Raw genomic sequence first — 18067 nt, 5'->3', positions numbered from 1 at the left:
TTTAATCATTGAGCTTCTTTGACCTGTTTTTCAAAATTTGTAAATATCTGTCAATAAAGTTTGTCCTATAGCAGAATACTTGGGTTTGGATGAATACATTTAACCAATACCTCCAGCTGTTATGCCAAAATTAAAATTTCATTTTGTTTTTTTGTGCTAAAAAAAATACTGAAAATCAGTGTTTTGTGGGGCTTGTCTCACAGTGTAAGCTTCTGTGTAAAAAGGTGTTGAACAAGAGTTTAAGTGAACGTTCAGTGAGTGTTACATTTCATTCATTCACTGGTGCTTCATAAGTTAGAAGCAACATGGAGCTCAATAACGTCCCAGAGGAGGGTTGACAGTTGAGCCATGGAAATCTGGAGATCAATCCAACAACCTTCAAACGCGGGACGAGCGCTCCTGAGAGCAGATCTGTTTGTGTCCCCATGTTTAACCTTTTCACCCTTGAAGAAGCTTCACTGGAGGAGCAGATGGTTCTTTACAATAAAGTACTCCAAAAATGATTGTAAATTTGAAAAAAAGGTGAATCTAAATATTTGGTGTTTGTGATTTTTTTTTTTTATTAATTTTTTGAAACCTGAATGCTTCTGCTATAAAAATTTGCAGTTCTTGAGTCCTTCTTTAAGACACTCATTTTATTTTATTAAACTTTGTGTTGTGAATTTTTTTAAATCAAATTATCTGTAATATTTCAGCCCACATTTGGTGAAATCAACATGTCAGATGGCAGCTGTGGATATATCAGTAAACAAGAGTGAACTGACGTGATCATAAAGTTACACATAAAATTTTACTTTGAAACGTTTGAAGTCAAGTTTGATTGATAACCCATGTGGGGCTTTCTTGGGAAATGATCCCTCTGCACTTGCCTCAGTTAGGATTTTGGATGATACTGGGGTGCTAAAAAAGGGAAAGGCTTGATCAAGGAGTGAAATCAAAATCCAAGACAGGCGTGGGGCAAAACATGCAGAGAGGTAATTCCAAGGAACCCTGCCCTCCAGATCTGAGGCGTCCCGTTTCATATCTTTGCTGTACGCCTCGCTGCCGATCAGCAAAAAACATGAACATCCACTTCGGATGACAGCAGGCTAAACTTGGTGGCTATCAAAACGCAGGAACTGGCAAGTAGCTCTGGATTGGTGTCCGCTTTCAGGGGTGGAAGCCCTGGGATCACAGAGACCTCGGGGGCAGGAGAGATGTGCGCTCTGTTATAGCGGAGATCATTGAGATGGTATGAACACAGGCAGGGAGCAAGCAGGCTAGACCTGCATGTTCCTCACATCAAATTGGTGATTCAAATATGTGCAGCAGCTCCAGCAGACCAGTCTATAATGCTTACTTTGGTATAATTTGTTTAAAATTCCAATAGTGAGACGGCAAAATGTGGTGGCATGTGTGTATATTGATACCTGAATATATACTGATTTGAAAGAAAACAGAAAGTGGATGCTCTGAGTGTAGGAATAAGTTTTGTCAAGGATCTTCTTGATTTTATTTTATTCATTTATTATTTTTTTTACTTCTTTTTCTTGCCCTATTTTTTCTTTAAAGCATAAGTTTGAAATGCCGACCCAAAAACATGTTTTAAAACACAACCAAAAAAAAAGATAAAATGGTTATGGCCTCATTGTTTATATCCTAAACAAAACAGCAAATATTAAAAAACTAAATTAGTAAACTTGCATAACCCAGTCACTATAGTATAAAGCTAATTGTTAAATTAATCATGAACGCTTCAGTTTTATTAACTAAAGTCCTAGTCCGAACATCTTTCGACCTTTTGTAAGCCTTCACAGTGGTCTTGTAATTGTGATTGTCATTTTAAAGGGTAACCAAACCCTAAATCATCTTTTTTTGCCAAATTTTGGACAAATTAAAAAAAAAAAAATAAAACTTGTGAAATTCTTGAAAATATAGTCAAAAATCAACTGTGTCCTGGCTGAATTAAGGTATTACAGCTGAATTTCATGATTAGTCAAATCATATAGGTACCAGTCATTTCAGAAGTCCCACGTCATGATCTGCAGCTCCAGTAATGAGTCCTGTTCCCCACTCCCACCCCTCTGACTGGATTTTCACATTTCGGCTGTGGGTGGAGTCAGCCTCCAACTGTCATGTTTGGTTTCCCTTTAAGCCAAAATAAAAAAATCTGTTGTTTTCTAGGACGTAGTCTCTGCAGAGCAGCAGTAGTTCACTTGAAATTCACCTCTGAGTTGTGGGCGGGACCAATGGTGCAAAGCTGAGCAACTCCGCCCCCCTTCTCCTCTCCATCGCTATGAGCCCAGAGCAGGGAGTTTGTGGCCCACTGTATTTAAATAACAAATTGGTTCATGTTCTAACTAAATTTTTTCGTCTGCTCCCAATTCCCAATGATTTGAATATATTCACAAAAGTTGCTTTTAAACTTGACTATTGATGTATCCTCCATCATCAGAAAAATACCACAAGTTAAAAACACCCAAAACACAATTTTCATTGGAATAGCATCATCTACCCATCTGAGTGTGGATTTAAATGTGTACATGTGATGCTGCATTCACACCGACTGCGTGTGGTGCGTTCAAGAACACGCTTTACGTGGTTTCATGAACACACATGGTTTTCATGCTGTACACGCAGGTACCAGCTGGGTGGGAGGGAATTTCTCTTCTTTGGTGTCTTCTTCTACAATAGGTAAAGTCAAAGCAGTGCAGATCTTGCTCCGGGCGTTTTGTTTTAACAGCTCTGTCCAATAAATGTCCCTCTTGGTGTCTTGTAAATCAGACCCGGAACAAACAGCAACTATTAATTTCTCCTTCATGATCATGTTTACAACGGTTGGCAGACTACTTCCGTGTTTTGAAACGGACACACACGTCACTACCAAATCTGAGTCCCTGATTGGTTACAGTGCTGACCTGCCACTATTCAGCATGAAAAGGTTTGAACTTTCAGAGCACGATCAATGAACGCCCGATTTGTACGTGAAGCCAAAAATCATAGACTTTTCATTGAAAGTGGCCACTTAGACACGAGTCAACACAGCCGGTGTGTATGCACCTTAGACAAAACCAAAAAGTAAATCCAAGAATCCTCTGAAAAAGTGGAACACTTCAATACCAAAAAGTCTGGAAAAGTTGTGCTGATTTTACACAAAAAGATGTTTACTACAGTTCTAAAGAAAAACAGGAGCACCACAATTCTGTGTGAGTACAGTACCATCACAGTCTAAAAAAAATTTGAGACAGTTATTAGTATCAAATTCAGAGTTTGCTCTTGATGTTTATTTTAGCTTGAATTGACATGAGGATATAAATGTTTTTCCTGTCTTGTAGCACATCCTTTTCAGGTTTGATGTTTCTTCTTTCATTTTGAACAGGTGGGGGTCATCACTAAACATACACGCACAAACATGCATGCAGACACTTGGCCTGGGGTTCAGGAGGAGGTGAAGGCCAAAGAGAGTAACTGACAGAAGCTGCCACTGGGATTACCTCACGTCTGTTACCGGTTTGGAAGGAAATCTCCGCCTGAGTATATTTAGACAAAAACGACACCTAAACGTTAAAAAACGTGTAATATTTGTACAACCAGAGATATAACGGAGACAAATCCATATTGATCTCCACAGTCGTTGATTAGAAAGCAGATGTTCTCTGGCTGCCAGTGAACCGACTATCTTATTACAGAGGGAGTCTCCTGCCCTCATAGGTCGAGCCATTAATAACGATGGGAGGTTCCTCCCTGTCAGCAATTGTGCACCCTGCCATCTTCGTGGCATGTGTCCCTCAGGCCTCGCCTCGGTACATGCAGCCACTTTTAAGTCGGGGCGCACGAGACCGTCGCTCTCTCTCTCGCCGCATGTGTTTATGTGACGCCAAAGGCAATCAAAACATGGCAACACAAGACACATCGAATGAAACAATGATCAAGGACGAACGAGGATTGGTAATTACAGCGATGATGGGAAAGTATCCTTAATGATCGCTAATTAAAGTAATAAATCTGGACATCTCCTCCGTGGTATTGACTGATTTACATTTCCACGGTCACGTGTCGTCTTTTCAGTTTGTTTGTTATTGTTTGTTTCCTTGGATACTGTCAGTGGGCGACACTTCTGTATGACCCAGACTAACATTTGATGCCTATAAGGAAACACCGGAGCAGCAGGCGACACAGAGGTCCAAAACAGACATTTGACTGAAACCTAAAATTGTGTCCTTCATAAAAAAGGACGACAAAAATGTGTCTTTTAAAGGACTTTATAGTAAACTATAGGGTTTATAATGGATTGCCAACCATCCAGGTTGGTTAACGTGGGCTTTGTTGTTGTACTTTTACATTTATAACTGCAGCGTCTGACACAGAGCTTTACAAAAGCAGTGGAGTGAAAAAGAGGGAGCTAAAAATAGATCACAATGCAGCAGTGGACATAAGAGTTCGCTGTGTGGAGTCAGCTGAAGTGAGGAGTTTGGAGCAAACAACAGCCAATCAAAATAATCTTTCAAATTTATGAAAATAGATATGAGTATGTCAAAAAAGAAAAATATATATAGATATTTGAAGATATTGTTAAAAAGTTACTTCTTCTTCTTTTTTTTTTTTTTTACAGTATCTTGGAGTTTTGACGCAACATTAACCCCAGAACACTTTCACTATAAAAAGTTACACCGTCACTTTTATTGGGTAATTTTTACCTGATTTAATATACCAAATAAAAAGTATTTCTCATAAAAAAATAGATTAAATATGACAACACATGATAAATGAAAGTAGTTTTATTTTAATGTCAACTGTGGTTTATGTAACAAAAATAAAAACATAGGAAGATCCTAAAATCATGGTTGAAAATTACTGAAAAATTAGAAATTTGAGACCAAAAAAATCCTAAAAAATTAAATAATAATACTGGAGACTTGGCTTTTGGTCCATCCAATTCTGAGACATGTGAGACTTTACCCAGGGACCCATGACACTCAGAAAAACGCATCATATTGAAAATCATGTAAATACTTCAGCTCAGGTGAGAATCACCGAGCTAAAGTGATCAAGGCTTAATGGAGGCAAGGGTTACTGCACAAACATTGGTGCTTTAAATGGTTTGAAATCAGATAGAAAAGGTGAATTTTACAACTTGAAAATGAAATGGATACTGTAGGCTGTGACAGGCAAACAGACACATCTGTGTTAGGTAAATGTGTATATTTAAAATTTCTGTTTGCATTAGCATCTTCTTTCCTGCCTGCTTCTACCTATGTTTTTTACTTAAATAATAATTTTAAAAGGATGCCATATATTTCCAATTATACCAAAACATGCCTAAAATGAGGCTAATTCCATTCTGATCAAGTAAAAAAAATCAAAAGAATACAAATTTTCACATTTACATAACCTTTCCCCTTATTCTCTTCAAAATAAAACAATGCAATTGATATTTATCTGTATTTACACTTACAAATGTGGCCAAAACAACCAGTTGTTGGTCATTTATCTGTTTTTTCATAATCATGCTCTTTGCATCCTTAAAACTTTTCATCAATCAATGTGTAATTGTAAAGAAAAGACTATTGGTGACATTTTCTGTGCTCAAAGTGCTGCACATGTTTTCAATGTATGCTTGCAGCTTCTCAAAGGCAGCGTCCTCTATGGTGACTCAGATGGGTGGGCTTTAGGTTCTGGTTTCATGAAGTGTTTGGTTTATAAAGATGCATTGTGTAGTTGCAGAGAGGTTTTAAAAAAGAGAAAATCATTTTGTGTAAGCTTTTGGCTGCTTTAAAACCAAAATTTGACAAAATTGAGGCATTTGTGACTGTGGAGGATTTCTTGTGACAAGAATAACTTTCTGATTTTATGAATGAAGGACCTGCAGGTCTATGGAATCCGTTTTTCGAGGTTGGCATCTTTAAAAATCGACTGAATCTTGGAGCATATAAAAATGGAATGTTAGAAATAAGCACACTTAAGGGGGATCTTATCAGTTGTTAATACTGCACAGAACTATGAGGTGAGTGAATATGAGAGGGACAGGCAGCAGCAGCAACAAGTGTCATCTGGTCTTCTAACATGGGGAGGGCTTTGGAGTTTAAAACGGTGTGAATATGATAGCCTCCTGGAGCCACTAGTACAGCTTATGCAAGTGGAGATGTGTGTGCACTATTCAAAGTGAGTTGACAGTTCACTAATTTGACAAAAAAGAAGCAGAAATCATCATCAGCGGATCTGTTCTTGGATGTAAATGAAAGTGAGTGACGGAAAACAAAGTAGAGCTTGATCTGCGGGGGGTAAACAGCCGCCTGGGCGCACGGATTTACCCTTGGAGGGGTAAAAAAGATGACTGTGGTGTCCGAGCACGATCACGAAGAGACTGTGGCCGTCACTCCTCTGCTCCAAGATGCTGCAGACTTGGAACCAGCGGACCAAGAGTGCAGCGAGAGGCTGGTCATCAACATCTCCGGCCTGCGCTTCGAGACGCAGCTGAAGACGCTGTCCCGCTTCCCGACCACACTCCTGGGCGATCCGCGTAAAAGGATTCGCTTCTACGACGCTCTGAGGAACGAGTACTTCTTTGACAGGAACAGACCAAGCTTTGACGCCATCCTCTACTACTATCAGTCCGGGGGGAGGCTCCGGAGGCCCGTGAGTGTTCCTGTGGATATTTTCCTGGAGGAGATAAAGTTCTACGAGCTGGACGAGGAGGTGATCGAACTTTTCAAAGACGATGAGGGCTTGCCCAGAGAGGAGGAACGCCCGCTGCCCTCCAACGAGTTCCAGCGTCAGGTGTGGCTCCTCTTCGAGTATCCAGAGAGCTCCGGACCTGCGCGGATGATTGCCATAGTGTCAGTTATGGTTATTTTAATATCCATTGTTATTTTCTGCTTGGAGACTTTACCCGAGTTTAAAGATGTCCCCCCAGAGCCCGATAACCACGCCAATGGAAGCGCGCACGGCAAAGAGCCCAGCCCGTTCACAGACCCCTTCTTCATGGTGGAGACGCTCTGCATCGTGTGGTTCTCCTTTGAGTTCATGATGAGGTTTCTGTCGTGTCCCAGTAAGCCCGTATTTTTTAAAAACATCATGAACTTGATTGATGTCGTGGCCATAGCTCCTTATTTCATCACCTTGGGTTTGGATCTGGCAGAGCATCAGGGCAGCAGCCAGCAGGCTGCCTCTCTGGCCATACTAAGGGTCATCCGTCTGGTCCGTGTCTTCAGGATTTTCAAGCTGTCCAGGCACTCCAAGGGTCTGCAGATCCTCGGCCAAACGCTCCGCGCCAGCCTCAGGGAGCTGGGACTTCTGATATTTTTCCTGATCATCGGGGTCGTTCTCTTCTCCAGTTCTGTTTACTTTGCTGAGGTGGAGGACCCCAACTCCGAGTTCTCGAGCATACCCGATGCGTTCTGGTGGGCTGTGGTGACTATGACTACAGTTGGATATGGGGACATGTGCCCCACCACCATTGGAGGCAAATTCGTAGGATCTTTGTGCGCAATCGCCGGAGTTCTAACCATAGCTCTGCCCGTGCCAGTGATCGTTTCCAATTTCAATTATTTCTATCACAGAGAGAATGAAGAGGAGGAAAATGTGCAGCACGTGCACGTGACCTGCGGGCTGGTGGAGCAGCCGCCCTTCGCAGGTGAAGGGGATTCCACCCGGAGTAACTTGTCGCTTTCCAAAACGGAGTCCTACCAGGAAAGCGACGACCTGGAGACCCTGACGCATCCAAGCGCGAATCAGTCAGACGTGTATGTGGGGAAACTGACGGACGTGTAACAAAAAATGATTTGGGGTGAGTTTGTGGAAAGTTGTGCTTATACTGCCAGCTGCTGCTTTAAAAAAATGGTATTCCACAGCATTATGTGTGAGCTCTCAGTTTCACACACGAGGGCTATTGTTGGAACCAACATGACATCATGGCAACGCATAAAAATAGCGCATTGCATGGACATATTGTGCATGTCACGTCTGTGCGTTTAAAGGGTTTAAGGTGTCATTTTACAGGATTTCACAGCAGGTGGGTTAAATGACAGGGCAGGGGCTCTGAGTTGCATGCGTAAAATGTGAAGTAGCAATTAAAGGGGAAAAGGGAAAATTGATTTGTTTTATGTCTAATTTTAGATGGTACAAAGATCAAAGAGGTACACACGCTGGAAAGAGACGCAACTTTACGCACGACCAAAACACGCAAGAAACCACAGATATCATGACTTTATAAATGTCTAAAGTAAAGTTTGGAATTGTAGATTACAGTAATTTTGCATTCGAGATCAACACTTCTTCCCTTAAAGTCTTACACGTTTAAAAAACAAAATAGCACCTGTGCGTAAAAAAACGCACAAGGAAGCAGGTTCTGCGCCCAGAGTTCCACCAGCAAAGCACAGAAACTAAAGCCTCCAAATGGCAGATATTAAGGATGAATTGAGTGTTACTTCCACTAAAACACTTGTAACTCTTTGGCTGCAGCGTTGTCCTGTGCGGACCAGCGGGAATGCGTCACTTAAAATTATGTATTAGGTGTTTTCGCTCGACCATCCTTCGGAATGCTTAGATTTGCTTGACTTCTGGAACTTTTGGTTCTCATCACATTAATTTAAGATAAAAAAAAATGCTTAAAATCATAAATGTAAGTACGTTAAAACAGAATAAGCACCCCCATTCGCAAGGATTTTATTTTGAAAGCACGAATATTCTTTGACTATGACCTCAGAGATTACCCTAAATAACAATAATAATAATAATACCACCATGTTTTATGAAACTGAAACCCTCGTCTTCATCATATTTATGCGGAAAATAAGATTGAAACAAATCTGTGTGTTTGCATGGCCGCGTGATCCCATCTGACAGAAGTGGTGATCTCTGAGCGCCGCTCTGTGGATGATTGATACCTCTGCAGACAGCAGGACATTCACCAATCAGGAGCCTCTGTCTCCTGCATGCGTCCGGACTGGGGAGCTCCATTGATGTTTGTTTTTCCTGTTAACACTTTTTTTCTCTGTTTACTTGCAGGAAGACAAGGATTAAAGGTGCCGTTCTCCCTCAAGAGAGAAACGGCGCATGACATCCTCTTCTCCAAAGTAACTCCAAATCATTTTCTTGCGGATTACTCCTCCACGCATTGACAAAGTTGCAGAGACTTCACGGCAGACACCAGCTTCTGTCTGCTGCTTTTTTGAGCGTCAAACATTCTTTTGCTTTGTAAATGTATTTGTATAAAACATGCTTGATGTATATATATATTACAGTTTTGTAAATCTTAATTTTCAATGTCTTATGCAGAATGTAACTTGACTTGTTCCTTCTTAACTGTTCAGATTGCCCTGCAGCCACAAAAATCAGAGAATGTGTTGCTAACATGCATGACATGCACTCATGTGAATTTTTGGTTAAATAAATATTTATTTTTCTAATCAAAGGTTATTGAGTTGTAGGCTGTTATCACTTTCCTCTTCTCTGGCAAATCAAAGAAAATTCTAAAAAAAAAAATTAAATAACCAATTTATTCGTGCCTTTCCTGTGCTGTGATTGGATGGAAAGTCTCGTCAGAAATCCAACTGATAAGATAAATAAAAGTCTTTTATTTTGTTAACATTTCTTGTGGGCAGAAATCTGGTATAAGGAGTTTTTTTTTGGTAGGTCAGCTCGGTCCATCACTGCTGGCCATGACTGTATAGATTGATCTCAGCCAATAAGAAATCTCGGCCTCTGATTGGTCGTGAAGTGCATAATCATGACTTGACAGTCTCTCCAGAATCGGGACTTTCTAAGGTGAATCGAGGGTGACCTTCGCTGTCCGTGGTGCTGAAAGTTAACCTCTTGAATTCCTTCACATTTTTGCTTCGCTACTATAATTATTTCATTCAAACTATAAAAGAACAGAAATCTGATTGATTCTAGATTTAAAAAAATATCAATGTGATTGAACTTGAATTACTGCACATCCATCCATGTCTGCTGAAATCACAGTGATGTGTTGCTTGAGTTTATTCTCTTGAGTTACAGATTGTATAAATGTGCTACAGAGCGGCTTTGGATGGAGTTTTCCATCCTTGCAGTGCTGGTTGCGCCAGTGCTGGCACACAAGCGCTCTTGTTTTTGTTGTGCATGAAGAACTTCTGACGGCGTCCTTTAGTAGAGCCGGTCTGCATTGCGTCGAAACCCCTCCAACTCCTCCTCCCCATCCTCCTCCTCCTCCTCCTGCTGCTACTGCTGCTGCTGCTTCTGCCCTCCCTCCCTCACTCTCCTCCCCTCGCATCCACTGCACTTTCACGTAAAATGCACTGAAAACCGGCTTGACATTGTTGAGTGTTTTTTTTTTTTTTGGTCGTCGCTGCTACACCTGTCCATCCTCTTCTGATTTTTCTCCTTTTTGATAGCAATCGTTTCCTCCATCCTCTCCAGCTAAAACATCCCGTCCGTCTTCCTGACTTGTGGCCAAAAAAGGTGCAGATTTATGCTGATGCAGTGATGTCTGGAAATGTCAAGGGCTCGCTTATTGCGCTCTAATGTATCTCCCCCTCCGAACTGCAGCGCAAGGTTCTCTCCTGCGGTACAGACTGGGAACTGCTCTCCCCGCCGCGTACCTCGGAGCACTTCTCTGCTACAGACTCTCCTCACTGGACCGCTCAGCTTCACCATTTTTTTTTTCTTTTTTTTGAAAAAATGCATTTTTGCACGAGGTGATCACTCCACCGAGGCTGATTTTTGACAGGTGCTACGCAAAGTTTCCATCTGGTATTGGATGAGTCCACTTGAGCGAAGACGTCTCAAGACCAAGCTACGGTAAGAAAAACTGCTGACTCGTGCATTTGTTAAAGTTCTTTTACTTTTAGAGATCCAACCCAGCAGGATGCTGCTGTCCTCCATGTGTAAATAACTCGTGCTTAGGGCCCACGCGCTGCATCACGCCAGCAGAAAGTTGATTCATCACCATTGAAATCCTATGCGTCATGGCTAATTAGAGTGCCACATTACAAATCACTTATCCTCCTCTGAGACGCAGTGCCCTGTGGTTTCTCTGATAAAATGAAAGTCACATTCCAATAAAAGTTGGATGAATCATGATTGAAAATGTCATTGTAATTTAAAAAGTGACTCAGGAAAATGATTAGGATGAGATAAATCTTAATTCCTTATGTCAGCAATAATTCTTCTGGAGTTTTTTTTTACTTTTATGAGCAGATTTGTGCATCAATTGTAGCCAGAGAATGGTAAATATATAAATAAATAAGTGCAGAAAAAATGCTGAGCCAGCAAATATCTTGGCTGTTTGATTCCATTATTCCCTCCCTCCCCTCCCTCCTTCCCTCCTGCCCTCCCTCTCTCTTTGGGTGACAGAAGCAGCAGAGGCAGCAGCAGCAGCGAATGCTGCAGAAGCGCTGGAGAACAGCAATGGTCAAGTCAGCGAGAGCCGCAGTGGAGCCGCACTGAGGCAGAGCAGCCAACCGCCCCCCTCGCATCTGGGGACGCCTCCAACAGTCTAAGGGGTGTGGGATGCTGAGGAGTTGAAAAAAACATTTTTTTTCCTCATCCTGAATGCCTGACCAGTCAGCCTAACCGACACGTTTCCCGTTCCTCCTCCTTTATCACCTGCTCCTCCTCTTCCCCAAAATGACCGTAGTAGCGGGGGATAACATGGATGACACCTCAGCCGTCCCGGGCCACCCTCAGGACACCTACCCCCCAGATCACAATGACCACGAGTGCTGCGAGAGAGTGGTCATCAACATTGCTGGCCTCCGGTTTGAGACTCAGCTAAAAACTCTCTCCCAGTTCCCAGAGACATTGTTGGGTAACCCCAAAAAGAGAATGCGGTACTTTGACCCCCTGAGGAATGAGTACTTCTTCGACAGAAACCGCCCCAGCTTTGATGCCATCCTGTACTACTACCAGTCAGGCGGGCGTCTGCGGAGGCCAGTGAATGTACCCCTGGACATGTTCTCAGAAGAGATCAAATTTTACGAGCTGGGAGTGGATGCGATGGAGAGGTTCCGAGAGGACGAGGGTTTCATCCGAGAGGAGGAGCGGCCTTTACCTGAGAAGGAGTTCCAGCGACAGATCTGGCTCCTCTTTGAGCACCCCGAAAGCTCAAACACAGCCAGAGGGATTGCCATTGTGTCTGTGATGGTCATCCTGATATCTATAGTCATTTTTTGTTTGGAGACTTTGCCACAGCTGAAGGTTGACTCCTCGGTTCGTTTCCATACGGTGGGGAACTCTACTTTTTATTACAAACCAAACATCTTCACTGATCCCTTCTTCGTCATCGAGACTCTCTGCATTATTTGGTTTTCGTTTGAGTTGATAGTCCGCTTTCTGGCATGCCCGAGCAAACCAGCCTTCTTCAAAAACATGATGAACATGATTGACATTGTGGCTATCATCCCTTATTTCATCACACTGGGAACCGAGCTGGCTGAAGACCCGAACAACGAGGCGGTGGGGGAGCAAGCGACATCTCTGGCCATCCTCAGGGTTATCCGTCTGGTCAGGGTGTTTCGGATCTTCAAGCTGTCTCGACACTCCAAAGGACTTCAGATTCTGGGCCAGACCCTTAAGGCCAGCATGCGAGAGCTGGGATTGCTGATCTTCTTCCTGTTCATTGGAGTCATCTTGTTCTCCAGCGCCGTCTACTTTGCTGAGGTGGAAGACGGAGCGTCCTTTGGCAGCATTCCGGATGCCTTCTGGTGGGCTGTTGTATCCATGACAACTGTGGGCTATGGGGATATGGTACCGGTCACTATAGGGGGCAAGATTGTAGGATCTCTGTGCGCCATTGCTGGAGTGTTGACAATTGCACTTCCAGTGCCTGTAATTGTGTCCAATTTCAACTACTTCTACCACAGGGAGACCGAGGGGGAGGAGCAAGCACAGCTGCTCAACGTTAGCACTCCCAACATCCCCTCCGAAACCGACTCCAGCCGCCGTAGCTCCTCTGTCGTCAGCAAGTCAGAGTACATGGAGATCGATGGAGACATCAACAATAGCATCGACAACTTTAGGGAGGCAAACCTTAGAACTGGAAATTGCACTATAGCCACTCAGAACTGTGTAAATAAAAGCAAGCTGCTAACAGATGTTTAGATGTGAGGCTAGAAACTTTTCCATGAGGTAGACCATCAGTTAGGAATGCTTGATTTACCCCTCCAAAGCACTCTAAAGCACTAGGCCTCCAACCATGCTCAGCTATACTTGAAAGGAAGCAGAAAAAACAGCTTCTGAAGTACATGCCATGTAGATCAACCAATTCTACCGATCCTACGAATATATAGTCATTTCTAAAAGAAAGCATTGATCATAACAAATATACACGGCTCCCAAGAGGACACAGAGTGCATCTAGTCTTATCAGACACAGGCGTGATAATTAAAATCTTATGCATGGAGTACAGATAACATTTCAGCAAGTTGCACAACGCACCAGAAACGACTGCACACACGCGCAAGCCTCAGCGACCACGTGGTAACCGCCAAGAAGTCCGACGACCTCCCGCCATGCGTCACCTTCCCCCCTCTCTCCCCACCCCCCCATAAACCACTCAGCAAAGCACCTTACAGGAGGAAAGACTGATCCTTCTTCTTTGGATGTAAACCGACGGTGGTCTGCTCGCTTCACAGACGTCTGCACTGCTGTCGCTCCCCAGCAGCTGCTGTTACTGCGTTATCACCAAGTGATTCAACGCCATGCCCTTTAGATGCAACGCAGCGCCACGACAAAAAAAAGAAAAAAAAAGCGAGCTTCACACGAGCATGATCTAGAGACTTTCCATTTTGATATTGGCATGCACAAGTCATGTGTCACACAAGAAGAAAAAACAAAAAAAATGTTGTTTTGGATGTCTGCCTCCATTCCCCCTGGCTCATATGTTTACATTTTGAGTGCACTGGACGAGGTTTTAATTTGAAAAATCATTTAGAAGCATAGGAAATGAATGTAAAATCTTAAGGGAAACATTACATAAATGAGATCATAGCATGAAAAAAAAGTTACCTGCATTATGGCCTTTCAGCTAAGGTACTTTTGTATCCTGGTATATTAAATGCATGATGTGAGTATACAGCCTGTTGCAATTCAAGCACTCTGCAGTGCCCTAACATCAGGGAAACTGAGGAAATCAAAAGTCTTTCTGAATTGTTATCAAATATATCCAAAGCCACCTTGAGGATGCAGAGTTTCTAATTTAAAAGTAGGCAAAATGCTGAGTAAGTAATTTCAGAAATGCACAATATAACCACGGTAAGCATCAGTTATAGTATTAGTCAATAGTTCAGTGCATGGACCTTTTTTGAACAAGAAAATGTAGAATATTTTCAGTCATTATTCCATCTCCACCTCTCAGTTTAGTACACGTTGGTTTAAAATCCACTGAGAAACGTCATAGTTTAGATTCTTTTTGTGACATTAGTTGCGAGTGCCTTTATCCCTTCCACCAACAGGACCAGTGAAAGTGCCTCAGAGTACTTAGTGGAGTGAAGCGGGTTTGTTTCAGAGAGTTGACGCCAGACCGGTTACGCTCAAATAGCGATGGGATGGATGGTAAAAATCCATGCTGCCATGCACAACCCAGTTCTCATGTCATGCACTTAAACATCAAAAGTATTGTACTCTGCATGTTTGCCATTTTAACTCGAAACCGTTTTCCTCCATGCCTTTTATTTGCACCATCCTTTTCCGGGTCTCTACCTCAGCTATAGATCATTGCAAACTTGCTGCAGAGCTGCAAGCTTCAGTGCAGGGCTTCCTATACGATAATGCAAAATAGAACCATAAGTGTTAATTGCAGTCATGCAGTTCTGAATGTGAAAGTCCCAAAGCATAGCCTTTACACAAGCACTTATATGTAAAACAAGTAGCTCATTTGCAAACCTGCTCTTTTGCTCACTTAAAGCTGCGCACAATCAGGACAGTAACTTGAAAACAGTTTGCAGAGATGACTTTTCCCGGACGGATGCAGGTCAAAGGTTCTTCAGAACGGTGCTATGTCCAGTTTAGAGGGGTGTACACCTGAATGCTTTTAACATATTTGTGTAGAATCCAGAGGAGAAGCTTAACTTAGCTAATAAATACAATATATTGCACTTTTTGGGCATTATCATGTACAAATAAACTGTACCTCGTCTTTTTATTTTTGCACAAAGGATTCATTCAAATGCTTGAAATGCTTTTCTTGGTTGCAAGATTTTTTTTTATGATTTTCTGCAGTGCCTGCTCATTTTTTCATGTGCAGATGGGAGGAGAAGTGCTGATAGATTGGGACAAAATGTAATGACTACTTGAAAATCTTCTGCTACTGTACATAAATCTGCACTGGAGTGAGTTTATCCGAGCGATAGTTGTACTGTACGCGCTTTTTTAGCGCTTTCCTGACAAAAAACCCTGCAGGATCTGAAAAGAGCTTCAGTGCAGGGGGGCCTCCGAGTGTCTCAGCTGCTTCTGTTGGTGCAATGGCCGTCTTTTGTGGTGCTAGAACAGGAGGGACCCTCTCTGTTGTCCTGTTTCCTGAACATGAGAAGCTTTCCAAAAATGACTCTCACAGCAAAACGTGAAGGAGTTTCAAAAACAATGATGCATCTCTGATATTTTCAGAGAAATGTTCGTTCTTGGAGACAAATTTGAATGGAAGAAATTAACAATCTCAACTTTAATTGAGCTAAAAGCTGCACAAAAATCCTCAAAAAAATATTAAAAAGCTGCTTCGTTTTTTAAATGAGAAAGTTGAAGTTTTTACCCCTCAACTCCAGCTTTTACATTATAATTTTGCCATCATTTAGTTGTTAAATAAAACTACGACTGTTGTATTTACCGACAACAATCAAAATATCTTGACTATTTCCCGTTTTGCTGTGGAGTCTGCCTCAGTTAATCCACTTTATTTTTCCCCTTTCTGCCGTCAGGACAGATGTGTCCTGATGCCAGAACCAGAAATGTTGGAAACTGTTGCTTTGGAGCACAGATGTGTAAGAAGTCAGGCTGTGCTCCATCTGTGTGTATCAGTCCAAAGTGAGGTGGAAAAAAAAAAATCACATATTCGACCTCACCTAACAGATGGTGCTACGCATTCACCTGTCCGACTGAAAACATGCACATTTTGTTTGTAAAAGAGAGCGAATCTTTCCTGGTTGCACATAAAACACCTAAAACAGGGCTACAAATGAAAGGTTTTTTGGGGATTTTGTGAAATCCCTCTGGGTAAAATGACAAAGCTGGTGTTTTATTTGATAAAGATGTTTTTATAGTGGTTGTAGAGAGAGCCCATAGCCATAACTGCTGTAGGAGAAATTTAAAAAAGTTAAGGATAATAATTTGTTTTCCTGTTCCCTTTTTTTGCTCGCTATGCGATATCTGTAAAAACATGGAGCTATTAATACAGTCGGAAAATCTTATTAGCTTTAGCAAAAAAAATGCTATCTTAATACTAAAGAAATGTAATCTCTGCATACTGTACTTACAAAAAGAACAATGTGAGTCCTTTTTTCTTTATTCTGTGTACTAGAACTGTAAAATGACTGATTTATTAATAACATGCCTTATAATAAAATAGGAAAAATACATCTTCCGCCAGCAAGCCATGAATATGAACCTGCAGTGCGACCATCTCTCGCCATACTCTGGACGAAACAGCCTATCAAAAAACCTGCATTTTTGTTTTTCTTTGAACAAAAAAAATGGACAAAATGTGATTCACACCTGTTCAAATCTTTTTTTCCAGCTGACACTTCTGCTGTAATGTATCTACCTTCTGGTTGCAAAAAGAAAAAAAATAATCTGCATGAGAGATGGAAGACTGCATGAGCTTTGCCTTTCCAGCTTCTGATCGACTGTAATCCAGCAGCACCATTTCAATGAAGGAACCCTTGCTTTTGTGCACACGGAGGCCCTGTTCAGAAGTCGAGACGTTCCCTCTGCCGGATTTCTTAAAAGCACCTTATAGGGGCCGACCGGATTGTGGAGATGGCGCGGGGTGTTTGAGCTCACCGGCTGATCAGGTTGTGCTGTCTGGACTCTGAATGTGAGCAACGTCAACAAGGGCTAGTTTCTTAGACTCTCGGACTGAAATGCTCTCTCGGTTATCTCAGTCCCGACTGTGAGAAACACGTCCATCAATCCCCTGAACGGGTATCGGGCAAGAAGTGTGGATGCTGGATCGCTTTCTTGCCTGCCGAATGTTGGGACGTTGTGTCCCTCACTTAAGAAGTTCATGTTTGTGTTAGAAGTGTGATGGCAAGGAAGTTTGTATTTTCTATTACGAATGCACATTTGCCAGCTGGTCGGGAAGCTGGGACCTTCTGGAGTAAATCACTGAAGGACTGTTGAAGTCTTGCTCTGCTCTTCTTTTCATCCACAAAGCTAGCACAACCCATCATCTAATGCAGCCATTGTCGTCATGTTATGTTTCATCAAGAATTTCTGCTGCAACATGTTCTGTTTGTCAGATGAGAAAAAGGCATGGTCAAAGATCTATGCAAGGGTTACTTGTGTTTCTTTCCTATATCACCTATGATTTCATCTGACATTACCTTCAATAAATTTTTAAGGATCGACTGTTGTCCTCATTTCAAAATTCCACTCTTTTCTCAAGAGGACATGCAGTTCCTCTTTTACTAAAGCCGTTCACTATGATGTGTGAGGAGGTTACCATGACGGCCCATCACCTCTATTCCTTCTCCTGCATTGACGCAGCACATTTGGAGCACCTGAAACATTTGGGTTTTTTTTAAATTTGAATTAGTAAATAAATCATATTTTCTCAAGGTCAGATCCTTTGCAGAGATTATTAAATGCTGAGTAAAGATGTAGTCAAAATGTGAATAGAGGAGGTTTCATTTCCAGTGCATCGATTTTGGTTAAATGAAAGCCAAAAAATGCTTCTAGTTGAGTTTTTTTTTTTTTTTTATTATCTTCCTTCAATATTTAGCACACTGCCACCTGTGATGAACTTGATTATTATCTCATTATTTCTAATGCTTCATTTTTCTTCAATTTTAGGAGTTTTTAAATCATCGATCTAAAAGTTGGTGAATGTATCATTTATCTAAAGCTTTAAATTTTTTTTTTGTCATTGCAAAGTATCACCAGTATTACTCTTTAACAA

At 41.8% G+C, this 18067-nt stretch overlaps 2 protein-coding genes across 3 annotated transcripts; both read left to right on the top strand.

The window, feature by feature from the left end:
* The first annotated feature begins 5610 nt into the window (after window positions 1–5610).
* Window positions 5611–9462, top strand: LOC112152679 (shaker-related potassium channel tsha2). Its single transcript, XM_024282413.2, has 2 exons — window positions 5611–7765; window positions 8986–9462. Exon 1 carries the CDS (start codon window positions 6310–6312, stop codon window positions 7747–7749), a length of 1440 nt encoding a protein of 479 aa, XP_024138181.1. The 5' UTR covers window positions 5611–6309; the 3' UTR covers window positions 7750–7765; window positions 8986–9462.
* On the top strand, window positions 9000–17514 carry LOC112152313 (potassium voltage-gated channel subfamily A member 1). Of its 2 annotated transcripts, XM_024281807.2 has the most exons (3): window positions 9000–10419; window positions 10507–10758; window positions 11314–17514. In XM_024281807.2, the coding sequence occupies exon 3, from the start codon at window positions 11587–11589 to the stop codon at window positions 13057–13059; it is 1473 nt and encodes a 490-aa protein (XP_024137575.1). In that variant the 5' UTR covers window positions 9000–10419; window positions 10507–10758; window positions 11314–11586; the 3' UTR covers window positions 13060–17514. The 2 variants fall into 2 exon arrangements, with proteins under 2 accessions (XP_024137575.1, XP_024137574.1); XM_024281806.2 differs by having other exon boundaries at window positions 9000–10758; window positions 11320–17514.
* The last annotated feature ends 553 nt before the right edge of the window (window positions 17515–18067 follow it).

The sequence above is a fragment of the Oryzias melastigma genome, linkage group LG6, assembly GCF_002922805.2.
Source record: "Oryzias melastigma strain HK-1 linkage group LG6, ASM292280v2, whole genome shotgun sequence".
NCBI lineage: Eukaryota > Metazoa > Chordata > Actinopteri > Beloniformes > Adrianichthyidae > Oryzias > Oryzias melastigma.
This window is presented reverse-complemented; position numbering and strand designations above follow the sequence as displayed.